Below are 27450 nucleotides of genomic sequence, written 5' to 3'. Positions count from 1 at the left end.
TGTCACTGTTTCCATTGTTTCTCCATCTATTTGCCATGAAGTAATGGGACTATATGCCATGATCTTAGTTTTTTGGATGTTGAAGTTTTTTTTCTTAAATTAATGATTCTGATTGGAGGATAGTTAGTTTACAGTATTGTGATGATTTTGCCATACATTGACATGGATCAGCCACAGGTAGACATCCACAGGTGCACATGTATCCCCTCATCCCAAACCCCCCACCCCATCCCTCTGGGTTGTCCCAGAGCACCAGCTTTGAGTGCCCTACTTCATGCATCAAACTTGCACTGGACGTCTATTTTACGTATGGTAATATACATGTTTCAGTGCTATTCTCTCAAATCTTCCCACCCTCACCTTCCCCCACAGAGTTCAAAAGTCTGTTCTTTATTATATCTGTGTCTCATTTGCTGCCTTGCATATAGGATCGTTATTACTGTCTTTCTAAATTCCATGTATATGCGTTAACATACAGTATTCGTTTTTGTCTTCCTGACTTACTTCACTCTGTATAATAGGTTCCAGTTTTATCCACCTCATTAGAACTGACTCAGATTCATTCCTTCTTATAGCTGTGTAATACTTCATTGTGTATATGTACCACAACTTTGTTATCCATTCATCTGCCGGTGGACATTTAGGGAATGTTGAGTTTTAAGCCAGCTTTTTCTCCCTCCTCTTTCACTTTCATCAAGAGGCTCTTTAATTCCTCTTTACTCTCTGCCGTAAGGGTGGTGTCATCTGCATATCTGAGGTTATTGATATTTCTCCTGGCAGTCTTGATTCCAGATTGTGCTTCATCCAACCCAGCATTTTACACGATGTAGTCTGCATATAAGTTAAATAAGCAGGGTGATGACATACAACCTTGATGTACTCCTTTCCCTATTTGTAACCAGTCCATTGTTCCATGTCTGGTTCTAACTATTGCTTCTTGACCTGCATACAGATTTCTCAGGAGGCAGGTAAGGTGGTCTGGTATTCCCATTCTTTAAGAATTTTCCGCAATTTATTATGATCCACGCGAAGTAAGGAGATACTAACATTAGGCAGTGGTGTTACAGAGAAAAGGCATTCTGGGAACTCTTACCTTAGCAAGGATCCCTGCTCAGTTTTGGTAGCAGCAGTAGGGTTGGGGTATCTTGATTATAACCAGTTGCATTGGCTTAGAAAGATGGTGATGAGAGTATTCTGTGCAGAAGCAAACAATAAGAAACAAGACAGAATGCAAGGAACTTAAAGACATAGCAGCTCTACAGTTGGAGTTGAGATAGCAAGAAACATACTGCTATCTCATGGTAGACAAGTGAACATTCTGACAGCTTATTTATTCACACATTAGGAAGTGCAAAAAAGGGAGCAAATTTTGGAGAGAAGATGAGTATAGTCTAGGCTGTTTAGGTGAGGTGACAGTGAAGTATTCAAGTGAAGATACTTTTTTGTTCAGTGACTTGGAAAAAAAGGATGAATGAATGTTAAGTGCAGGCAGATTTGTGGGCTTATTGGCAGGAAACTGAAGGAGTCTGTTTTGTTAGTAGACTAAGGTGAAATCATGACCCAAAGGAGAGATAAGGTGCCAAGGCCAGAGATCTGAAGAGAATAAACAGTTTTAAAAATCAAAAAGTTACCCAGTTTCATTTAAGGCCATTTGAAAGTGAAGAGAATGCATTTATGGCATCATTAGGCTTCATAGTTTATGATTTTCCTCCAGCCATGTGTAAAAGTGTTAAAGACATTGCTTTACATTGTGTAACTCACAGACAGCATGTTTACACCTGTTCAGCTGAGAGTGACTCAGTTTTATCTTTAGGGCATCGGAACATGTAATTATGTAATCAGTGTATAGACTGGTGGTAAACTGATTACCTTTTTTTTTTTTTTAATGACTACAAAAATGGATCCTTAGAAGAGAAAAAAAGACAATCCCTGTTACGGGCTCTTTATAGCAAAACAATTTAAAATCTGTTTTTAAGAAGCTTGGGTAATCTATTGTATTTTGTTTCCAAGATTGTATCTAAATTTATAAAATATAGGTTCAGATCATTGATATTAAAAATTTTGTGTCTATTTTTACATAAATTGACCGAGTTATTTAAGATTATCCTTTTTTGTCTTGGGGTCCATTCAGTGGTGGACTGTGGTGCTGGATCCAAATCTTGGGGCTATATTTATGAAAGGAGAAGCCACTGGATAACAAGAAATGAAAATTTAAAAACCCACATTTTGCATGAAAAATTCTTTGAGCAGAGAAAGAATATTTAAGTAGAGTAGCAATTGATAAGTCTTTTTGTCCCCTGATATTTATTAATTGATAATTTACTGCTTTAAAATAATTTTCCTGTTACTTGAAAACCATTTTTAAGTGACTAAAATAGTATATGCTTATTCTTGATATAAATTGCTAACATCCAATGAATCATCGAAAAAGCAAGAGAGTTCCAGAAAAACATCTCTTTCTGCTTTATCGACTGTGCCAAAGCCTTTGACTGCATGGATCACAATAAACTGTGGGAAATTCTGAAAGAGATGGAAATACCAGACCACCTGACCTGCCTCTTAAGAAACCTATATGCAGGTCAGGAAGCAGCACTTAGAACTAGACATGATTAACAGACTGGTTCCAAATAGGAAAAGGAGTACGTCAAGGCTGTATATTGTCACCCTGCTTATTTAACTTCTATGCAGAGTACATCATGAGAAATGCTGGGCTGGAGGAAGCACAAGCTGAAATCAAGATTGCCGGGAGAAATATCAATAACCTCAGATATGCAGATGACACCACCCTTAAGACAGAAAGTGAAGAAGAACTAAAAGCCTCTTGATGAAAGTGAAACAGGAGAGTGAAAAAATTGGCTTAAAGCTGAACATTCAGAAAACTAAGATCCTGGCATCCGGTCCCATCACTTCATAGCAAATAGATGGGGAAACAGTGTTAGACTTATTTTTTTGGCCTCCAAAATCACTGCAGATGGTGATTGCAGCCATGAAATTAAAAGACGCTTACTCCTTGGAAGGAAAGTGATGACCAACCTAGACAGCATATTCAAAAGCAGAGACATTACTTTGCCAACAAATGTCCGTCTATTCAAGGCTATGGTTTTTTCCGGTGGTCATGTATGGATGTGAGAGTTGGACTGTGAAGAAAGCTGAGTACCAAAGAATTGATGCTTTTGAAATGTGGTGTTGGAGAGGCTCTTAAAAGTCCCTTGGACTGCAAGGAGATCCAACCAGTCCATCCTAAAGGAGATCAGTCCTGGGTGTTCATTGGAAGGACTGATGTTGAAGCTGAAACTCCAATACTTTGGCCACCTGATGGCAAAGAGCTGACTCATTTGAAAAGACCCTGATGGCCGGGAAAGATTGAGAGCAGGAGGAGAAGCGGACGACAGAGGATGAAATGGCTGGATGGCATCACCGAGTCAATGGACATGGGTTTGGGTGGACTCCAGTAGTTCCTTGTAAACAGGGAGGCTTGCCATGCTGTGGTTCATAGGGTCGCAAAGAGTCAGAAACGACTGAGCGACTGAACTGAACTGATTCTTGATATATGAATATATATATATGTTTAAATAAGAGTTAAAAATGAGTACTGTTTCAGACCTCGCCCCTCTACTCCAGAATTAACGACAACTAAGTTCAATGTTTACTCTTTTGGTCTTTTCTATCTAGTTAATATATAAGGCTTGTTTATTTAATTGATTTTTTTTAATAAGCAAATCATTAAAAAAAAAAATAGAAGGCAGATGTTTACAATGAAAACTTTAATGCCCACTTTTGTCTCCCTCTCATTCTTACCTGTTCATTTCTCTTAGTTTATTAGTTGCCCTTCCTGGCTTTCCTTAGGCATTTTTAGATGCAAGGTAGCATCTTATGAATAGAAACCCTTTGTGTTTCTATTAAACTAAACACCTCGATGGTCTTTTCACATCATTAATGTAGAATAGTCTCCTCCTTTCCCCTTTATGGCTCATAGTATTTCATGGTCTCTTGAATATGGTATAGTATAATTTTGATGTGCATTTTATATATTATGAATGAGGTTAAGTATCTTTTCTTAAGCTTTAGAACTATTTCATTTTCCTTTAATGTGAGTCATCTATCCTTTACCCATTTTCTTAATGAGTGTTATTGATCATTTCCCCCCAGACTCCTAATATATGGGGCATATTTGCTAAAGGTTGTTTTTTTTTTAATGTGAGTCACAACAATTTTTTTGTAATGTGGCATTTGACTTTGTGATGGCTTTTACTGTATGTATATGATGTCAAAGTTTTCCATTTTTTCTTGGATGCTTTTGAGTCATAATTAGAAATGCCTTCCTTAGTGCAAAGTTTTAAAGAAATTTTTATCCCATACTCTTATCTAATAATCTTTTTGACATTTAAAACTTCTGTCCATTTGAAGTACTTCCCCATGTGACATTTTTCCCCCAAAATTTATTGAGTGGTCTTTTCTTTACTGGTTTGTGGTACCACCTTAATTTTGTCTTTTGCAGGTCTTTTACTGAATAATAAATCTTTCTGCCTTTCTATTCATGAGCCAGTATCACAGTTGTATTATTATCAACTATGTGTATAACACATACCAGTATATTAATTATTGAGGCTTCATAAAGTATTTTAATACCTAATAATAAGCACCTCTCATTCCCTTTTTTCCTTCCAAGTTTTCATGGGTGTTTTTGCATTTAAGTCCTTATATTCATATTGGAAAGATAATCTGTCTAGCTCCCCAACTTCCACCTACCCACACATCCCCCAAAATAGAAAAGATTTATACTGAAATTTTCTTAATTTTTTTAAATTAGGAAAAATTAACATCTTTTTTATCATAAACTTTCAAATTAAATACTCATATCAGTAGATAATGGTTTTCTTTTTTCCCTTCTTTTAGTGGTATCACCATTTTCTTTTAGCATTGGTGATACTACAGAACTGGAACCTTATTTACATGGAGGCATAGCTATTCAAGTTAAGACTTCTAAAACATTCTGCTTTGTAAGTATTTTTTTTCTCTTAAATATATTTCTTTACAGAAGAATGGCAGGAGAGAAAAAGACAATAAAATTACTCGTTGAAAAGATTTTGTTTTTTAATTTGTACCCACTTTGAGGAAAATGAAATCAATGAAAATAAACCGACATTAACAAAAAAAATTTAGAGTTGATCATGCTTCTTATAATTACTTCCTAAGACAGAAGATGCAACTAATGTGTATTTGAAAAATTTAACAAGCATTGATTCAGTATATATTTTATTATTCAGTTACATTTTTAAAGCAAAAGAAATATTTCTTTTATTTATCATATTTGTTATTCCAGGTTTTTAGATTTTAATTTTTTTGGATTTCAAGAAGGTGTATGTTAGATATGTTAAATAATTCCTATAAACTGGCATTGAAAGGAAATGTATGTATCTGTTTAAAGAGAATGTAGAGGCTACTTTTATCAAGGAATTATGAAGCCTCTTGCTGCTTAAATCCTTAGGCCACTTTTATTATAAGTAGTCTAATATATCTCTTTTTTCTTGAAAGTTCTCAAGGTTTTGACTTGAATAAGTTCTTTTCCAGAACAATTATTAACTGAAGTCATCCACAAGGTTTTGTTCAGCCCAGAGTTAGAGCAAAGCAACAGAATAAAATACTTCATCCTGTCAAATCTGCCCCAGCATTGCTTCCTCTTCCTGTTGTCCCTAGTTTTGAATTACGCTTCAACTTAGGCCTCAATAAATTTAAGATTGGGTTTCGTGAGTGTTTTTCAGAGGGGGTGGTTTATTGTCTTGTTTGTTGAGTTTTTTTGGCCTTCGTGTGTTCCTTGCTCCACACAAAAAATTTTAGCTGGATATTTATTCAATCTTGTCAGGTATAACAAGTCCTGAAACTTGGTATCAGAAAAAATATGATAGCTCTTTGATGAAGATAATAGATTTTTTTCGAGTACACACACACATGTTTAAGTTTCCCAGATTTATTATGTGGAGCAGGTTGTCCAGTTGTATTTAACATTAAAAGTATAAAGTGAGATAGTAAGAAAATAAGTAACCAGGGAATGGTAGCTACTATACATTTCAGTTAAAATGTATTAGCCCAACCTTACTTATCTCAGACCTTTTAGAAGGAGCCATTGCTTTTAGTGCTCTGTGTCATTTATCAAGTAGTCACTTGCTTGCTCTGAAGTCATAGTGGATTTTTTTTCTATTGTTTTTTTTTTTTTTCTATTAGGAATCATTAGAGATGCAACTAAAACATCCAAAGTACCTTATTGTGGATTTTAGCAAACCTGAGGTAAATAAACACTGTAGATTTGAGAGAGGCAGTGCAGTGGGGGGTGGGAATGATAAGCAATTATAAATTTAAAACAGACCAACTATATATATATGTATATATAAATATATATAGTGCAACTATATATATATATCTGTAGTGCAACTGTATATATATATATAGTGCAACTGTATATATAGAGAAAGCAACTATATATATATTTATAGTGTGTGTGTATGTGTGTATATATATATATATATATATATATATACTTTTCTGTCAGACCATTAGCTTCTTTAAAAATAAAGGTTGTATTCATGTATCAGGCTGACTCCTAGATTAAAAATAGGATTTTATATAGTGGAAAATGTTTAAATAATAGGGAAAATGTTTTCTTTTATGATATGCCAGGTTTGATAGTTAAAAGGTGGTTTCATTAATTTATGCAAAGGTAATCTTATTAAGAGATTTTCTGAACCATGTAGAGTTTTATATAATACATATTTCTTCCCTAAAAATCTTGGAAGCATTTATTTTGCTTTTTGAAGTCACTGGATCAGTTTTATACTGGTGAATGTATTTGTGATAAGTAAAGAATTATAACAACAGTTTTGAAATTTATAAATAATTGATAAGAAAAGAAAAAGGAATTCTCATACCAACACTTTGTTTCCTTTGTTTAGTTGATACTACTTTGTTTCATATGGATAACCTAATGAAAATTAGGCATACAGCTTGGGATTAGAACTTGGATCTGTTACTTAACTATAGCTTGAAGTCAGTCAAGTCCTTTAACTTTTCAAGCCTCAGCTTCCTCATCTGTTAAAGATAACAGTAATAAGCTAATTCATTTATTAAGTTAAATTATGTCTTAAAGGTATTAGCACAGTGCCTGACACATATTATACACTCACTAAATACTGACCAATTTTTAATGTTCTCAATAGGCACCTTTAGAGATTCACTCAGCCATGCTTGCCTTGGACCAGTTTCAGGAGAACTATAGTCGCAAGCCAAATATTGGGTAATGTTCTTTCTCTGAAACAACCTTTTTTCTTATTGAAATACTACTAGATACACCAAATTGTGTAAACACTTCTGACCCAGCCTATTTTTCTCATAGAAGTGGAAAGATCAATTTATAAAAATGGAGTTATACTAAATAAAATTTTTCCTATTTTGAAGTTTTCAAAAGCTACAACTTAAAAAAATCTGAGAACTATTAAATTATAAATCCATTATATAATTTTTACCTTCTATGTATTGTTGCAAAAAGTTTTTCCTTTGTACATTTAAAACTAAATTCTTACTTACAAACTGTTCTTAAGTGAGCATGATTTTGAAGGAATGTATTTATAAACCAGCTGTCTTTAAAGTCAGTAAACACTTCATGTTACATGGTTGGCAAAAGTCCAGTTTTTTAACATATTTCTTAAATTTCAACTAGCTATTGAGAAAATTGACATTGAGGAGCTTTATTTTGAATTCTAGGTGCCAACAAGATTCAGAAGAACTGTTGAAACTGGCAACATCTATAAGTGAAACCTTGGAAGAGAAGGTGAATATTCAGTTTGAGTGTCAAAAATTATATAACATAAAAATTTTCTACATATTAATGTTCTCTTAGCCTTTAAATTCCAGTTTTGCTACTTATTGACTCTGTGACAGTAGGCAAGTTATTTGACATTAAATTCAACCTGAGTTTTTGAAACCTTTGCCTCTTTTAATTAGATCATTTTCTTCTTATTGATTAAGAAGAAATCATATAGAAATCAGTTCTTTACATATAGAAAACACATTTTACAGATATTCTCTTCCAGTCTGTGGGTTGTCTTTTCATGTTATTACAACGTCTTTTAAGGAACAGAAGCTTTTAATTTTGATAAAGTTTAATTCATCAGTTTTTTCTTTTTTATGGTTTGTGCCTTTTTTAGGCCAAAATCACAAATCTTTTCTCCCTTATTTTCTTCTAGATATATTGTGTTGTGAGTTTATATTTATAGACCTTGCACAGTGTACATCATTATACATTTTTAAGTCATTGTGTACAGTTTTGTACATTTATGAATTCATCTTTTTCTCCTTTGTTAGGCATAGAACTAAGTTAATTTTTTGTATCAGAATATTTTGTATCAGTAATTCTAGCCTATTTATTGAAAAGACAGTTTTTTCTTCATTTGTTTTTGTTTTTTGTTTTGTTTTGTTCTTTGTTTTTTTGGCTTCTTTGTCAGAAATTCATTGACCACATATGTGTACGGCTCTTTCTGAATTCAGTATAGTCTTCCATTGGTTGTTTCTGTCTTTCTACTAGTACCATCCTTTCTTGACTGCTGTAGCTTTAAAATAAGACTTGAAATCACATGTGCTCTCTGGTGCATTTCTCAGAAAGAAAGTGAAAGTGTTAGTCACTCTGTCATGTCCAATTCTTTGCAACCCTGTGGAGTGTAGCCTGTCTGATTTCTCTGTCCATGGATTCTCCAGGCAAGAATAATGGAGTGGGTAGCCATTCCCTTCTCCAGGGGATCTTCTCGATTCAGGGATTGAACCCAGGTCTCCTGCATCTGCAGATCTGAACCACCAGGGAAGCATTTCTCAGAAGGAGCTTAGAATTAACAGTATTCCCCCCTAAATACACAATTTCACATAGAATTTCAAGAGATTAATTGATCCCTACTTGAATCTTAAGATCACAGTTACTGATACTGAAAGAACAGGAAGAGAAAGAGAAGCCAGAGCTCATGAAGAGATCTTTGTGACAAATAAGAATTGTGCTAAAATAATAGCTCTAACATCCAGTTCTCCATTTTTTCCTTAAAAATACTAATAAATTATATTTTGAAAAACATCGTCTTTAAGTATGATAATGAGAACTTTGTGATGAGTGGCCCTTAGATTAGTATATAAAAGTGCCATTACTCTCTTGATTTTTTTTTCTAAACTGCCTTTTCTTTTAAGATTTTTTTGTTTTTAGAATTCTGTTTATTTATTTATTTTTGAGTGTGCTGGGTCTTCTTTGCTGTGTGGGTTTTTCTCTAGTTACATCACGTGGGGGCTACTCTGTAGTTGCAGTATGCAGGCTTCTGATCTTGGTAGCTTCTCTTGTTGCAGAGCACGAACTATTGAGGGTACACAGGCTTTAGCAGCTCCAACACGTGGCCTCAGTAGTTGCAACTCCCAGGCTCTAGAGTACCAGTTCAATAGTTGTGATACATGGGCTTAGTTGCTTATGTAAACTGCCTTTTCTAACAATACATAGTCTCATTATTTTACTGTTTTACTTTTTATGTACCACTTAACGTAAAATGATGGCTCCTTATCCTTTCTTATCCTTGGATCATTTTATTTTTATTTATCTGGTTCAAGGTTTTACCATGTTTTTCATTAAAATGTATCTTTAAAAATTTTGGCTAATTAACATCACAGAACTGTTCTCTAACAAGAACTATAAGTGGTTGATAATCTAGGTAATTCTAAGTTGTTCCCTAGTGTAACATGGAGAGTCAAAAAACAAAAATGCATGGGTTCTGGTCAAGAAAAATACTGCCTACTGTTAACTGTAGTTGGATCTTTTGTTATGAGATTGGGACTTTTTTTAGGATTTAAAAACTATTCTGGAAATTGAGTAGCTCTTTTAAAAGTTAAACTATAGTTATTCTCACATCAAGTCATTGCAGTTTTGCATATACCATAAAAATACTATTAAGATTATTGTCTTTTGTGGCTTGTGTTTCAGCCTGAAGTAAATTATGACATCGTGCGTTGGCTTTCTTGGACTGCCCAAGGCTTTTTACCCCCACTTGCTGCAGCAGTAGGAGGTGTTGCCAGCCAAGAAGTACTGAAAGCTGTAACTGGAAAGTTTTCTCCTTTGTGCCAGTGGGTTAGTTCTCTATTTTAATATTTTTTATACTTAAGGCTGAATTAGTTACCCATACAACAAATTCTAAGGTACAACATAGTATTGATCAATATGAAAGCAAAATTATATTTTTCATGCATAAATTGGGTGTGATGTGCCACCAAAATTTAATTCTGTAATAGAAACTGGCAAGATCATTTGTTGAAGATATGGGATTTAACCCAGAGTTGCATTCTAGGATGTATTTCTCTCATTTGTGAGAGTGAGGGAGTGCATTTTCTATCCTTTTATTTGGTTTCCACTACTGTTAGCTTAGCAGTCATGCACTTTCAGGATTCTTGAACTGTTCCATGGAGTTACATTGGCATCATGAATCTTCAGATTCCCTAGCATCTAAGTATAAATTTCTAAAGGTAGAAAGCATAGGAATGATAAAAGTTTGAGCACTATATAGGGTAAAAGCATCACAGGATGGAAAACCTTTGGTTTCTGTTATCAAAAAGAATAATTGGCAAGAGTGTATAAAAGGACACTTTTCAGGCCCTTTATTTTTTGAAAAACTTTGAACATATTGTTTTTAAAAGTTTTAAATTTAGTTTTAATAATTAAAATTTGTAAATTTATAATTTAAATTTGACAGATGCTATTAAGTAATGCTATTTTGCTGGTGAATTCAGTGGTAAGAGTGGTTTAGGTATAATTCTTAGCAGCATATGGAATGTAAATTGGGTTATTACCGTAGAGTTTATCTTTAAATAAATAATCATTTATTTGTGTTCATGATCATGTTCAAATTTAGCCATCAGTTCAGTTCAGTTCAGTTGCTCAGTCGTGTCTGACTCTTTGCGACCCCATTAATCACAGCATGCCAGGCCTTCCTGTCCATCACCAGCTCACAGAGTTTACTCAGACTCATGTCCATCTAGTCATTGATGCCATCCAGCCATCTCATCCTCTGTCATCCCCTTTTCCTCCTGCCTCCAATCCCTCCCAGCATTAGAGTCTTTTCCAATAAGTCAGCTCTTCGCATGAGGTAGCCAAAGTACTGGAGTTTCAGTTTTAGCATCTTCCTTCCAAAGAACCCTCAGGACTGATCTCCATTAGAATGGACTGGTTGGATCTCCTTGCAGTCCAAGGGACTCTCAAGACCCTTCTCCAACACTACAGTTCAAAAGCATCAGTTCTTCGGCACTCAGCTTTCTTCACAGTCCAACTCTCACATCCATACATCACTACTGGAAAAACCATAGCCTTGACCTGATGGACCTTTGTTGGCAAAGTAATGTCTCTGCTTTTGAATATACTATCTAGGTTGGTCATAACTTTCCTTCTAAGGAGTAAGCGTCTTTTAATTTCATGGCTGCAGTCACCATCTGCAGTAATTTTGGAGCCCCCAAAAATAAAGTCTGACACTGTTTCCCCATCTATTTCCCATGAAGTGATGGGACCAGATGCCATGATCTTAGTTTTCTGAATGTTGAGCTTTAAGCCAACTTTTTCACTCTCCTCTTTCACTTTCATCAAGAGGCTTTTTAATTCCTCTTCACTTTCTGCCATAAGGGTGGTGTCATCTGCATATCTGAGGTTATTGATATTTCTCCCAGCAGTCTTGATTCCAGCTTGTGCTTCTTCCAGCCCAGCGTTTCTCATGATGTACTCTGCATAGAAGTTAAATAAGCAGGATGACAATATACAGCCTTGACGTACTCCTTTTCCTATTTGGAACCAGTCTGTTGTTCCATGTCCAGTTCTAACTGTTGTTTCCTGACGTGCATATAGGTTTCTCAAGAGGCAGGTCAGGTGGTCTGGTATTCCCATCTCTTTCAGAATTTTCCATAGTTTATTGTGATCCATGCAGTCAAAGGCTTTGGCATAGTCAATAAAGCAGAAAGAGATGTTTTTCTGGAACTCTCTTGCTTTTTCGATGATCCAGCAGATGTTGGCAATTTGATCTCTGGTTCCTCTGCCTTTTCTAAAACCAGCTTGAATATCAGGAAGTTCATGGTTCACATATTGCTGAAGCCTGGCTTGGAGAATTTTGAGCATTACTTTACTAGCTTGTGAGATGAGTACAATTGTGCAGCACTTGGAGCATTCTTTGGCATTTCCTTTCTTTGGGATTGGAATGAAAACTGACCTTTTCCAGTCCTGTGGCCACTGCTGAGTTTTCCAAATTTGCTGCCATATTGAGTGCAGCACTTTCACAGCATCATCTTTCAGGCTGAAGTAGCTCAAGTGGAATTCCATCACCTCCACTAGCTTTGTTCGTAGTGATGCTTTCTAAGGCCCACTTGACTTCGCATTCCAGGATGTCTGACTCTACGGGAGTGATCATACCATTGTGATTATCTGGGTCGTGAAGCTCTTTTTTGTACAGTTCTTCTGTGTATTCTTGCCACCTCTTCTTAATATTTTCTGCTTGTGTTAGGTTCATACAATTTCTGTCCTTTATTGAGCCCATCTTTGCATGAAATGTTCCCTTGGTATCTCCAATTTTCTTGAAGAGATCTCTAGTCTTTCCCACTCTGTTGTTTTCCTCTATTTCTTTGCATTGACTGCTGAGGAAGGCTTTCTTATCTCTCCTTGCTATTCTTTGGAACTCTGCATTTAGATGCTTATATCTTTCCTTTTCTCCTTTGCTTTTGGCTTCTCTTTTCACAGCTATTTGTAAGCCTCCTCAGACAGCCATTTTGCTTTTTTGCATTTCTTTTCCATGGGGATGGTCTTGACCCCTGTCTCCTGTACAGTGTTACGATCCTCCATCCATTTCATCAGGCACTCTATCTATCAGATCTAGTCCCTTAATCTATTTCTCACTTCCACTGTATAATCATAAGGGATTTGATTTAGGTCATACCTGAATGGTCTAGTGGTTTTCCCTACTTTCTTCAATTTAAGTCTGAATTTGGCAATAAGGAGTTCATGATCTGAGCCACAATCAGCTTCTGGTCTTGTTTTTGCTGACTGTATAGAGCTTTTCCATCTTTGGCTACAAAGAATATAATCAATCTGATTTCAGTGTTGACCATCTTGTCAAGTTTTTTTCATTAACTTAAACTAATTCTGTCTGATGTTATTTTATATGCTTAGATTGTGGCTCTATAGACAACTTCCTCCTAGTATGTATCTAGTAATTATAAGAGATATATAATATACCTAAGTTCGAAAATAATACAGGATAGGTACTTTCTATCTAAGTAATCAAATTATTTATTCAAATGTAATTGAAATTGAATGATGCTTCCTGAGTTTATGTAGTAATAGTAAATACATTTGGAGGTGAAATTTCCTTTTGTTTAAGATTTAGATATATCATCTATAAGATGGCTAAAATGACCTGAATCAAATATCATCTTTTTATAATTCCTCAGATTTAACCATACTACAGAAGATAATTACTTTTTCTAGCAGTTTAATTTTCCACATAATAAGCTGTGTTTTTATATTCTACTTTAAGTTATACATTGAAGCAGCAGATCTTGTCGAATCCCTCAGCAAACCTGAACGAGAAGAATTTCTCCCACGGTAATACTGACATTTTTTTGCTTTTTCCTTAGTTGTGTATTTATAAGCAGCACCAAAATTAAAGAATTTTTGTATAAACATGGGTTTTTTAAAAATGTATTTTCTCCTAATTCACTCCTGCAGTCTTTTCTCCTCTACATGTATAGATTGTGTCATAATAATGCAGTATCTTGTAAACATTTTATTAATATTGAATATAAAGTTTTAAATTGTGTATAATGAGAGTGGTGAAGTTTCAAAACACCATTCTGATTTTATATGAAAACTGTTGATACCTGCATCTCTTATTTATGTCAGTCATTCTTCACTTATTTGGGTTACAGATCTCTTTGAGAATCTAATCAAAGCTTATTAATTCTTTCTGCAAAAAATACATGTAACCCAAAGTTCTGCTTTCAATTTAAGTGGGTTAACAGCTTCAAAGCCCATCCATAGTCTTCTCTATAAACTTTTGTAAAATCCCTGCCTTAAAAATGTTTTTCTAGATAAACTAAAGTTACCTTCATTCAAGTCATTTGGAGTTATATTAGTCAAATGAAAAAAAGAATAACCTGATTTTCTATGAGGTTTTTTTCGCTTTCAAATAAAATTAATTATGTTTTAGTTTAGAAGAAACTCCTAAAGAGTATTCTATTTAAATAAAGCATTAAATTGGTACCAGTAGTAATGAAACTAACCTTAATTTTTTTATGCCTTTCTATTTTTTTGGTTTGTGTTGTTTTCTGCAGAGGAGATAGATATGATGCCTTACGAGCCTGCATTGGAGACACTTTATGTCAGAAGCTACAAAATTTGAATATCTTTTTAGTAAGTGGGAATAATGATGAGAATAAATAGTACAATCAAATTGCTATCATGCTTCAAATTAATTTGTTAAGGGAGTACCATTTCTAAATAATACAGTAGATATTCAGGAAATGTTTTAAACAGGAATTTTTTAAACTGTGGCTTGCAGGCCAGATCCATCCTACTGCCTGTTTTTATCAAGTTTCATGAGAACACAGCTAAGTCATAGGTTGTCTGTGGCTTCTTTTATACTTTAATAGTGGCAGTTGTGTAGTTATAACAAAGACCATATGGCCTACAAAGCTAAAAACGTTCACTGTCTGGCCCTTTATAGAAAGAGTTTGCCAACCCATCACCTAAAGAATTAATACATGTAAAATTAAAATATAATAGTTTTGAACATTAAATGATTTTCTAGAAATACATTAAAAATTGTGTGTGGTTGGAGGTTCTTTGTTTTTTCTTGTCAAATGTTAAGAATATGTAGGTGGATCTTTCTTAAGTGTCTTACTGCATTGGGCAGGGAAGCTCCTCAGTAGCATAAAACTTCTTTTCCTGCCATAACTGTTATAATCGGTTCTAAAAATACTGCTGATTTTTAATATTCCTTTTTTAAGTAACATTTTGAAAGTCAGCAGTTATTGCTGAGCTTTTATTTACGTGTAGAACTATTGTTAGTTTTCATTTAAAAGTCTGGGAATAGTTATATTCATCAAATGAATTTAGAAAAATTTCTGCAAACAAGTAATCTTTTTAATTAGAATTTTACAGTCTTTCATGCTGGCTGTTTCCATCTTATATAAAAAAATGAGTTCAATATTTGGCTTTTGTTTGGAATATTAAAATGTCTTCTGTTTGAAAGAATTTTTAATACTATGCTTTTCCTTCTATGATTTATACATTTTTTTCTTTAGCTGAAACACTCATGATACCATAAACCACTAAATATTTTAAAATAAAATAATTTTAACATTGTTTTTAATATTCACATTATTTTTAAAAGTATGTTATTATAATAGCATTTGAAGAAAATTAAGATGAAATTGCTCTTTAGTAAGTAGAAGTTTTAATATTATTTAATCAGTTATATTTTTTTCTTCTCCACAGGTAGGATGTGGAGCCATAGGCTGTGAAATGTTAAAAAATTTTGCTTTGCTTGGTGTTGGCACAGGCAAAGAGAAAGGAATGGTAAGATATAAATCCTTGAGACTTAAAAAGTTATATTTCTCTGGCTGCCCGTTTTTGAACCACATTAGACTGCTTGGATCCAAAGCATTGATTTTTGAGGGTAGGGTATTAGGCTACAAATTGGATGATTCTACCCTGACCATATTTCAAAATTCATGTAACTTTGTGGCAAATCACTTGAGTTTTCTGCTCCTCACTTTCTTTCTTAATTTACTGTGAAACAGTTATTGTACTACTTGCCTCATAATCATGAAGATCAAATATGAATGGGCTTTTCCAATAAAAAAGCACATTAATATTGTTATTTCATTAGATACTACTTCTTATTAAATAAATATTTAAGATGAGAGAAGTTAACATTAGAAAGTTGCAGAGTACTCAGATATTGTTTCAATTAGTGATCAAAGAAGAATGAGTAATAACAACATTGGTATATAATATAAATTAAGATGATATATGTGAGTTAATTGGAAAACCATGTCATATATTTAAATAAAATATATTTCACTGATGCTGCTTGCCTTTAAAATGTAGTAGTACTTACAGTAGTGATATTATAGATTTACCATGATGCTTAATAGTAATTAAATGACTAAAATTTGTGGAATCGTTCATGTTTTATAGTTTATTAAGCTTGCTATTACAGTCATAGGCAGATCTCCTACAGTTACGTTATTCTTGATCAGTTCAGTTCAGTCGCTCAGTCACGTCTGACTCTTTGCAACCCCGTGGACTACAGCCTACCAGGCTTCCCTGTCCATCACCAACTCTGGAGCTTACTCAAACTTACGTCCATTGAGTTGGTGATGCCATCTAACCATCTCATCTTCTGTCATCCCTTTCTCCTCCCGCCTTCAATCTTTCCCATCATCAGGGTCTTTTCAAATGAGTCAGTTCTTTGCATCAGATGGCCAAAGTATTGGGAGTTTCAGCTCCAGCATCAGTCCTTCCAATGAATATTCAGGACTGATTTCCTTTAGGATGGACTGGTTGGATCTCCTTGCAGTCCAAAGGACTCTCAAGAGTCTTCTCCAACACCACAGTTCTAAAGCATCAATTCTTCTGCTCTCCGCTTTCTTTATAGTCTGTCCATACATGACTACTGGAAAAACCATATCCTTGACTAGATGGACCTTTTTTGGCAAAGTAATGTCTCTGCTTTTTAATATGCAGTCTAGGTTGGTCATAACTTTTCTTTGAAGGAGCAAGTGTCTTTTAATTTCATGGCTGCAGTCAGCATCTGCAGTGATTTTGGAGCCCAAAACAATTAAGTCTGTCACTGTTTCCATTGTTTCCCCATCTATTTGCCATAAAGTGATTAGACTGGATGCTATGATCTTAGTTTTCTGAATGTTGAGCTTTAAGCCAACTTTTTCACTCTCCTCTTTCACTTTTATCAAGAAGCTCTTTAGTTCTTCCCTTTCTGTCATGAGGGTGGTGTCATCTGCATATCTGAGGTTATTGATATTTTTCTTGACAATATTGATTCCAGCTTATATCTCATCTAGCCCAGCGTTTCTCATGATACACTGTGCATATAAGTTAAACAAGCAGGTGACAGTATACAGCCTTGACGTACTCCTTTCTTGATTTGGAACCAGTCTGTTGTTCCATGTCCATTTCTAACTGTTGCTTCTTGATCTGCACACAGATTTCTCAGGAGATAGGTCAGGTGGTCTGGTATTCCCATCTCTTTAAGATTTTTCCACAGTTTGTTGTGATCCACACAGCATTCTTGCTCAACATTTCCTAAATTGTTTTCCACAAACCACTATTAGTTCTGCTGACTGTTAAAATATTTATAAAAAAGAAAAGAAAGTCCTTCGTGGTGTTAAGTTTGAATAACACCTACTTTACTCCTTAGAAATTCATAATAACATATCAGCATATAAAAAGTCAGGAAAAGAGCTATAGTAAATAAACCAACTTACTTCAAGTAACAAAACAAGATAAGTTAATTGGGCAGTCTTTAACCTACTGCAAATACTATATAAATTATTCTTACTGTATAAAGTATTCTTTTATAAAATATTTACATGTGTATCCAAACTTAACTAGAAGGAAGTAAAGAGAAATCCCCAGGTTCCAGGAAACAAGAGGGAAATTAGTCCCTGACCTAAAAGCTATGGTAATTCACAAGTGTCCTGGTACATTAACTATTAATAGAAAGGGAAGTCATTTGTGAGAAATTGCAACTCATCATGCACCATGCTGGTGTATGTGTCCAAAATTTTATCATATCAAAATTTCAAGCAGATAAAAGAATATAACATATTTGGGGGTGTTGAAACCTCTAGATTAAACAATGGCAAAACTGCGTTATGGTGATACACACTGAGCATACATAGGACTATACAGCAAAATCAACATCCATTCAAGACAGTCCACAATGGAAAATGACAAATCTCTAGAAAAAAGTACCACCTGAAAAGTGAAAGTCACTCAATTGTGTCCTACTCTGTGACCCATGGACTACATAGTCCATGGAATTCTCCAGGCCGGAATACTGAGTGGGTAGCCTTCCCTTCTCCAGGGGATCTTCCCAACCCAGTGATCAAACTCAGGTCTCCTGCATTGCAGGCAGATTCTTTCCCAGCTGAGCCACAAGGGAAGCCCACCACCTAAAAGAATCAGCCAATGAAAATAGAAGAATTAGCTCTCCAAGAAATACAGAAAATAGAAGTGCTACAAATAATGTAACAAACAGACTGTAAAGTTAAAAATAACCAAAGACAGAGTAATGAAAACATGAGGTGGGGAAGGAAATTTTTACCAAAAGCCCAGAAAGAATTTCTGTATAGTCAGTGAACTTAAAATTCAAATGTAGCTGAAGTGAGAACTGATGACTAAGAGATAAATATTAATACCTAGAATGTAGTGTAGAGAGAGTCTTTTTCCTTGTTAATTAAAGAGGATACATTTGCATGGTCTAACATAAATGTAGAATTTCCAGAGAGAGTAAAGATAGGGAAGATATAAGGATAATGACAGAAGTTTCCAGAATTGAAGAGACAAGTGTGTTCCGATTAAAAACCTAAATTAATCCCAAACAAATCAAATGCAGAAATGAAAAAGATTACAAAAAATGATTACTTGGTAGACTTAACCAGCAATAAGTATACACCTGAAGACAAGGAAGCATATCTTCATAGTACACGTGACTTATCAACCTAGATTTCTATACCCAACTAAATCATCTTTTGAGAGAAATAAAGATAACTGACAAGTAAAATGATGAAAGATTATCACTAGCTAGTTCTCAGTGAATGAACTATGGGATTAATACAGGCAGTGTGTGAAGCCAAGGGTAAGTAGAAGCATTTGACAACAGTCTTAGGTTTAGATAAGCATTGATTTTTAAAACTTTTAATTAAGATGTTGACATTTTGGAATGAGATGGTTAAAAATAAGTAAAATGTTCCTTGATATCACAGAAAATAGGAGGGAGAGTTCAAATATCCTCCATTGTTCTAGAGTTTCATTTTAGATCTTAAGTCACATGTACATGTTAAAATTTTGAATATCACTGCGTAAAAACAGAGATTTAACTTCCATACCAGTTCATGAGTCATACCATTATGACTACTTTTAAAATTATCTTGGCTCTGTTTACTTTCATCTTGCATCCTTTAAAATGCAGGTATGCAAATTTTTTCTTAACCAGACTGTAACTGTTCTAGGTTTGTGGATGTTAAGTTTATCATAGCTACTGAGCTCTGCCATTGCAGTATAAAAACAGCCATAACCAATACTTAAACAAATGGTGTGACAGTGTTCCAGTAAAAATTATTTACAAAAACAGCTGTTTGCACTGTAGTTTGTATACCTCTGCTTTAGCAAGAGTTCCTTTCAAATTGAAACATGTAAGTGTTCTTTTCAGTCGAGATTGAGAATAAACATGTATAGAAAAAAAGAGCCAAATCTTCTATGACTAACCCATTACGTGTTTCTAAAATGTGATAGTGATATTTAGCCTCTATTTTGTTATGAAGAAAAATGTTTTGATCAGGATCTTCGATTGGTTTTAGCTATTTTGTTTGACATGTTCCTATGCTAAATATTCTTTAAATATAAGTAAAAAAAAAGTAGTATTGGTAACCAGTTTTGAGTATTTTTTATTATAACTTTCACCAGCCAAGATGATTTATAACTTGTGGGAGTTAGTCATTCAGAGGAAAGCGAAGACAATTTAAACTTATCTCTTATGTAATTTCAGGCATTTTTTTTCTTTGATATTAGGTTACAGTAACAGATCCTGACTTGATAGAAAAATCCAACTTGAATAGACAGTTCCTATTTCGTCCTCATCACATACAGGTGTGTTGTTATACTAATTCAAATTTAAATCCTCTGTTGTGTTATAGAAAAATAGAAAATGGTGCTTGAACAAGTGTAGTATCTTTATTTTATTAGAATCTCTCAAATTATCGACAGGGAAAATACATAATTTTATTTTAATATAAAATTTATTTTTGTATTGATTCTGGGTGTTAAAATCTGAGTTGTGAATCATGGGCAATATTTTTGTCATTTTATAATCAAGATGTATCATATATTCAATTTTAGAAACATCTAAGGATATAAAAACTGGTTCCCTAATTTAAAGTTTTTTATAGGTGACAGATTTAACACTTTCTTTTAAGTTTTATTATAAAACAGATAAAGTTTTTGCTCTTTTGATCTTGTTTGATTATTTAACAATCTGTTTTGATTGTAAACCAATGCTTATTTTCTGTCTTTTTTTATGGAGGTCAAAATATTTGTCAGGAAAAGAAACAGTCAAGTAACTTTGCTCTGACTTTAGAAATGTTTTTTCACTTTATTGTTTTACAGCTCATTGAGAATCTTAGTAAATTAGCTTAGAAATACCATAAACAGAAAGATAAAGCATACTTTTATATAGTTGTATAAGTGGCATAGTTAACCAAATGACTCACCTATCTAAATATAAAGAACTAAGTAACAGGGTCTTTAATGAACTAAAATTTATGTCATAATATTCATTCACTGAACTGTGCATTTTACTTATAGAAGAACTATTAAGGCCTGTTTGCTTTAAACTTCTAATGTTTACAGTTTGTAACACTTGAAATGACAATAGTGATTTTAAAAAATTATAACTGAAACAAATAATTTCTTAAATATGTCCATCCAGAAGTGTTAAATTTTTTAAAAAGGTTTTAGATTTTAAAATGTTAAATTACCATACCTCTGAGCTCACTTTCTGCAGAACTTACATTTCTGATATTTTGCTGAGTGTGTTCTAAACTTTTTTAGGCATAATAATGTGTGAATTATTAATTCTAATATGCAGTATTGGGATTTAGCATGACCACAACGAATATAATTTTCACAAACTAAAAATGAAAACCAGTCTCATTACATTATTCTTCATATGTAAATTGTATATGTTCAATCTTAGTCTATTTTTCCTGTTAACATTTATTTCCTCTGTTTTTATATATTGTTTAGAAGCCTAAAAGCTATACTGCTGCTGATGCAATCCTGAAAATAAATCCTCAGTTAAAGATAGATGCACATTTGAACAAAGTATGTTCAGCCACTGAGGCAATTTACAATGATGAGTTCTATACTAAGCAGGATATAATTATTACAGCATTAGATAATGTGGAAGCCAGGAGATATGTAGACAGGTATGTTCTTAAAATTCAGGTTCATAGAAATTGTCTTTGTTTTGTTTTTACTTCATTTTTTATACCTATTTATTGAACAATTACTGAATTTTCTGATTATTCTTTACATTCCTATTATATTTCTTGAACCCAGAACTTCTGATGATTTCCACTATAGATAGAATAAAATTTTAAATCTTTAAAATGACCTAAATTTTTTTCATAGAGTATCTGCCACCTATCCGTGACTCCAGCTTAAAATTTGCTATTTTTCCCTGGCTCTCCTTATTCTAGCTACACATTCTTTCCTTCTGTTCTTACAGGGGAACATCTAACACATTTCACCTCAGGGACTTGCACATACTCTCCTTCAGTCTCTAGAAATTGTGTTTATATTCTAAAAGTCAATCCCAAATCTACCTACTTATTCTTCACTTCCTTTAGTTTATTCCCCTCATCCTTTTAGTTTCAGCCTGAATGTCTTTATTGAAAAAGACTTTCTTTAACCCCCAAATTCTTAATTAGATCCTTCTCTGATAATCTTTCATAATACTGTTTTCTTCTTTTATAGCACTTATTTTTATTGACATGCATATTTATTTAATGTTTGTCTCCTCACTAAATCATTTATTCAGTTTTTATTTATTTTCCCATCACTCTATCTTCAGTGCTGAATACATGATGTCATTCAGTAAATATTTTTTAAATAAGTAGATGAATAAATGACTGTGATGTACATACTTTAATGTTAGAGTGCTAGAGCAGATTTATTAGCAGGAATATTTATCAGTTGAGAGTATAATGGAAAGTTTGTAATCTTGGCCAGCAAAAAACAAAAATAAACTTTAACAAATGAAAGTATATAGAATATAGATATTGTAACTCTTTAGAAAGAAGGTTTGGGATAAAGAAAATGTTGAAAAGATATAGTAAGGTGTGTTTGTGCTCAGTCACTTCAGTTGTGTCCCAACTCTTTGTGACACTACAGACTGTAGCCTGCCAGGCTCCTCTGTCTATGGTATTTTCCAGACAAGAGTACTGGAGTGGGTTACCATGCCCTTCTCTAGGGGATCTTCCTGACCCAGGGATAGAACCTGTGGCTCCTGCATTGCAAGCAGATTCTTTACCACTGAGCCACCAGGGAAGCCTATAGTAAGGTAGATATATACAGAGAGAGTTTTATATATACATACATATATATATATATATATATATAGTCATATAGAGAGAGAGTCAGAAAATACAGAAAATAACCAAAGAAGAAATAGAAAGCAAGAGAAGAAAGAGTAATACATTAATTAAGAGTTAACCCAGAAGGAAAAAAGCCCACAATTTTGTAGGCTTACAACAAGATAAATATAGTGTATCTTATTCTAAAACTACTCAATTTTGGTAATGGAAGGTGGAGGCAAAAGTTGCTACATTGAGCAACAAAGTTTATGGGAGAAAGGGGATGGAAATAATAAATGGGTTTTTGGTGGTAATGTATCTATTTCCTAAAATATTATATCCAAGAAGTGATCAACATGTATAATGAATGGTCAGTAAACATTGGTAGAATGTCCTCTGCTTAACGTTGTTATTGCTAACATCTATGTTTGTTACCTATCTTCTTTTTGCTTAGCCGATGCTTAGCAAATCTACGGCCCCTCTTAGATTCTGGAACGATGGGCACTAAGGGACACACTGAAGTTATTGTACCTCATTTAACTGAATCCTATAATAGTCATGTAAGTGAACCAGTTTTTTTAAGTAAATCTTTCTTTTTTATATCTTATCATTTTTCTATCTCATGATTTGTTTCTCTTTATCAGTCAGCACATTTGGTTAAGCATCCTTAATCAGTTCTGATTTTGATCTGCCAATAATGTTTGTGTATATATGTGTAGACGTTATTTTAAATATAGTTAAACTTAGTTTCTTGTTGTTGTTTTATTTGCCAAGTCATGTCTGACTCTGTTACTTACCCCATGGACTGTAGCCCACCAGGCTCCTCTGTCCAGGCAAGAATACTGGAGTGAGTTGCCATTTCCTACTGCAGATGATCTTCCCGGCTCAGGGATTGAACCTGTGCCTCCTGCATTGGGAGATGGGTTCTTTACCACTGAGACACCTGGAAGCCCTAAATGTATTTTTTTTAAATCATCAGAATTTTGTTTCTGGTCTTTCTGGAATATTATTCTTATGAGTTTACTGTTTCTTATTGCTGCTTGATTAGTTTCCTAACAACCTTAGTGACCCACCCAAAATCTTACTGAAGACTCAGTTTCTCTATATGAGGAACCAAGTCATTTATAGCTGTGTATTTTATATAAATGATATAGAGGTAACTTTTTATTAACCTTTACAAGTGATATTGAGATACTACTAAATTTAAAAATCACTAGTCTAGGAAATAATTGTAGGCTTTAAAAAGAATTTTTAAAAGGTCAGCCCTGTTTGTAAAATTAAAAGAATATTATTTTATAAACATAAACATTCCCTTTATTTAATGGCTATATATGGTTTAGTAAAATTATTAAATTTTAATAAAATTTGTTTCCCCCTCTACTCTCATGAAATCAGAAGTTTATATAATAAAGACATGATAAGAGACATAGTTGATAAGTTTGCTTTGAAGTAAATTAGATGAAGAAACTCATGATATGCCGGGGTCATTCTGGAAGATTTTCAAAATAGGGATGTTGCAAATTTCTGAAAGTCTTGATTCTCTCATACTACCACATCTTTCCCAAACCTTCTCCTATATATTTATAGACTGTGCCTTCATATTCAGGAAAACTAGAATTAAATGTTCCTTCTGACTTTCCTCTTGGCTTATAAAATATTTCGTGGTATTTTATAGATCAACAAAGGAAAATACAAATCTCTAAGTAAGGACTTCCCTGGTGGTCCAGTGGTTAACAGTCCACCTGCCAGGGCAGAGAACATGGGTTTGATCTCTGGTCCGGGAAGATTCCACACGCCGTGGGGCAGCAGAGCCTGTGTGCCACAACTCCTGGGCCTGTTCTCTAGAGCCCACGAGCCACAGCTACTGAACCTGTACTCTGCTACTACTGAAGCCTGTGTACCCTAGAGCCTATGCTGCATAACAAGAGAAGCCTGCACACAGCAACTAGAGAGTGGCCCCCTCCTGCTATAAGTAGAAAAAGCCTGCACACTGAACCCAGCGCCGCCATGAAATAAAAAATTAAAAAATAATAAGCGCAAATCTTTACAATAACAACAAAAAAAATTTCTAAGTAAAAAGAGACAAAGTGAGTTGTTTTAGATTGGGTAAGCCAGTAAGACTAAACGTACAAAAGTACCTGTAATAAATATAGATTTCTTCATTTTCACATGACACAACAAAGACATCTGTCATTTATTTAATGACATGCTTTCTGTAAGAGACCATACCAAGCATCAAGAGCACATATTCCTATTGGCAAATATTGTTTCTCCCTGGAGAAAGAAACTCATGGTATGCTGAGCACTGTATCAGGAATTCTCTAATTGCTTTTCAAAATAAACAGTGTTATAAAGTTTTAAATATTACCTTTATGCTTTGAGAAAAATAATATAATTATATTTGGTAGTCTGTTATGGTACTACATGATACCAGAGGAGTTTGTTGTTACCTTGCCATATAAACAAGTCTGTTACAGAGTGTCAAAAGAATCAACGTTTCCTCTTAATGCCTAGGAAAAAGATTTTTTTAAAGTTGGATTTATTTCATTTTTGAATTTTATTTTTTAATGGTCTTAAAACACTCAAGTAAATTTAATCCATTAAAAATTGTCATTGCTGCTAACTGTTGTCATATTTTATAAATTAGCGGGATCCCCCAGAAGAAGAAATACCATTTTGTACCCTAAAATCCTTTCCAGCTGCTATTGAACACACTATACAATGGGCAAGAGATAAGGTAACAAAGATATTGTATAAGAAATTTTTCTCTGAAGTAGAAAAGATGGTATTTCTATCTTTTAAATAGACTGCTATTTATAATATTTTTTTCCTCTTTTCTGTTATAGTTTGAAAGTTCCTTTTCCTACAAGCCTTCATTGTTTAACAAATTTTGGCAAACATATCCATCTGCAGAAGAAGTCTTACAGGTAAAAATCAATACACTTTATTTTGAAGTATAGTTAATTTATAGTATAGTGTTAATTTCTGCAGTATAGTAAGATGCTTCCATTTTCTATATATACAAATATATACACACACACATTGTTTTTCATATTCTTTTCCATTATGGTTTATCACAGGATATTGAATGTAGTTCCCTGTTTTGTACAATAGGACCTTGTTGTTTATCCATTCCATATATAATAGTTTGTATCTGCTAACCCGAACATTTTGTTATTGTAATCTTACTTTCAAGTTGCCTATAAATCATTTATTTTACATTCTTAAACAGTTATGCATTATTATTTACATAGTAATTAAGTATTTGAGGAATCTTGAAGTTAGCAGGTCACAAATAACCCTTCTTTTTTTAGTTTGGTCAAACTATATGGAATTGCCACTATTTTACCATATTTGACTCACAGAGCAGCAGTTCATATGGTTCAGCCTAATACAGGTATATAATAATAATGATGAGATAGCTACAAATAATAAAACAAGATTGTTAAGCTCTTTGGAAAAAACTGAGGTAAGTTCTAGTGAAAATTTCAGAAATAGGCCAAGGTTTCAGATTTTATTAGTCTCCTGGTGAGGACAGCATCAAAGCTGCTTTCTTACTTTCCTTCAATTCTGCACTAAAAAGGCCAACTTTTTAGTGTAAAATATTATTCATAGCACTTCTCATAATAAGTGCATTTATAGTATTAACTTGCAGCTAGCCAGACATGAGGATGACTTGTGAGATAAGAAACAGTTTGAGAGTTAAAATTTTACATGCGATCTTTACCTATTCCCCCTCCAAAAAAGAAAAGAAAGAGGGAAAGGAGACAGACAGAGACAGGGAGCTTCATATGAGAATAATAAATTAAGGCACATGAGCTAGCACTTCAAAAGTTGCCTAACAATTCCTGGGAAATGCATGTATATGTTTGTGTGATTAATTGGACATGTGTTTGTTTTGTTTTTTCCTCATTCTAGAAGATACAAACCGGACACAGTTTAGAAGGCTGTTTTCAAGTGATTAAGTTACTTAGCAGAAGACCTAGAAGTTGGTCCCAGTGTGTAGAATTAGCAAGATTAAAGTTTGAAAAATATTTTAACCATAAGGTATGTGTATACTGTAAAACATTTAGAAAAAGTCTAAACTTGACTCATTTAATTATTATAACATTCATTTAATTGACCTGAAGTGTCTACTCTTTCTTTCTGGAACCTTTTCAAAAATGAATAGGTTAACTGAGAACAAGTGATGGACACACAACCCATTTCTTTCTGAATGTCACTGATTCAAGTGTGAAAGTGTTAGTCACTAAGTCATTCCAGCTCTTTGTAATTCCATGGACTGTAGCCTCCAGACTCCTCTGTCCATGGCATTCTCCAGGCAAGAATACTGAAGTGGGTACCATTCTCTTTTCCAGGAGATCCTCCCGACCCAGGGATCAAACCCTAGTCTCCTGCATTGCAGGCAGATTCTTTACCATCTGAGTTACTAGGTAGAATGTGTTTCAACTCCACTCGTTGTCTTGTCAGTTGTGCATTTAAGTAATTCTTGTTCCTTCTAGAGAAGGAATACATTTAATCAGTCTTAAAAGAAGGGTTTTTTTCAAATTAAAACAAGAGCTCGAGAAAATAGAGATTCCATCAGAAATTTGTTGGAATTTTGCCTTCTCCATCTAAATCTAACAATCACATTTTGTCTGTTTCCTCATTGTAAAAAGGGGGTTATAAATTGGTACCTGACTCATAGTATAGTGGTGAGGATTAAGTGAGTTAATACATGCAAAGTATTTAGCATAGAACCTGGCCCATAAATAAATGTCCATAAATATTTAGTGAAATGTTAGATGTTATTCTTTCTCCAGTTACATACGGTTCCTGAAATGTGTCCATCACTGTCTTTCATCTCTCCCTCTTTTTAGGCTCTTACCTATTGAAATATAAAATAAGTTCATCTGTTTTCAAACATTTTTTAATTATACTTAACCCTACTTTTCACTTCCTTTTTTTGCTCTGCTTATTGGAAAAGTGGTCTGTACTCACTGTTGCCATATCTCTACCCAATATGTGTCTTCTTTCCCTACGGCCATT

General features: G+C 33.8%; 1 protein-coding gene across 2 annotated transcripts in view; it reads left to right on the top strand.

The window, feature by feature from the left end:
* The window catches only part of UBA6 (ubiquitin like modifier activating enzyme 6), a 95981-nt gene that overhangs the window by 45349 nt on the left and 23182 nt on the right, over positions 1-27450 (top strand). For both annotated transcript variants that reach the window (XM_069594221.1, XM_069594220.1), the window contains exons 10-23: positions 4897-5000; positions 6223-6285; positions 7212-7288; positions 7756-7822; positions 9998-10141; positions 13578-13645; positions 14374-14452; positions 15539-15619; positions 19859-19936; positions 21092-21273; positions 22877-22982; positions 25070-25159; positions 25269-25349; positions 26341-26469. In XM_069594221.1, coding sequence (XP_069450322.1) covers positions 4897-5000; positions 6223-6285; positions 7212-7288; positions 7756-7822; positions 9998-10141; positions 13578-13645; positions 14374-14452; positions 15539-15619; positions 19859-19936; positions 21092-21273; positions 22877-22982; positions 25070-25159; positions 25269-25349; positions 26341-26469 — 1349 coding nt within the window. The remainder of the gene's footprint in view (positions 1-4896; positions 5001-6222; positions 6286-7211; positions 7289-7755; positions 7823-9997; positions 10142-13577; positions 13646-14373; positions 14453-15538; positions 15620-19858; positions 19937-21091; positions 21274-22876; positions 22983-25069; positions 25160-25268; positions 25350-26340; positions 26470-27450) is intronic.

This window comes from Ovis canadensis, chromosome 6, assembly GCF_042477335.2.
Source record: "Ovis canadensis isolate MfBH-ARS-UI-01 breed Bighorn chromosome 6, ARS-UI_OviCan_v2, whole genome shotgun sequence".
NCBI classification, from domain to species: Eukaryota; Metazoa; Chordata; class Mammalia; order Artiodactyla; family Bovidae; genus Ovis; species Ovis canadensis.
This window is presented reverse-complemented; position numbering and strand designations above follow the sequence as displayed.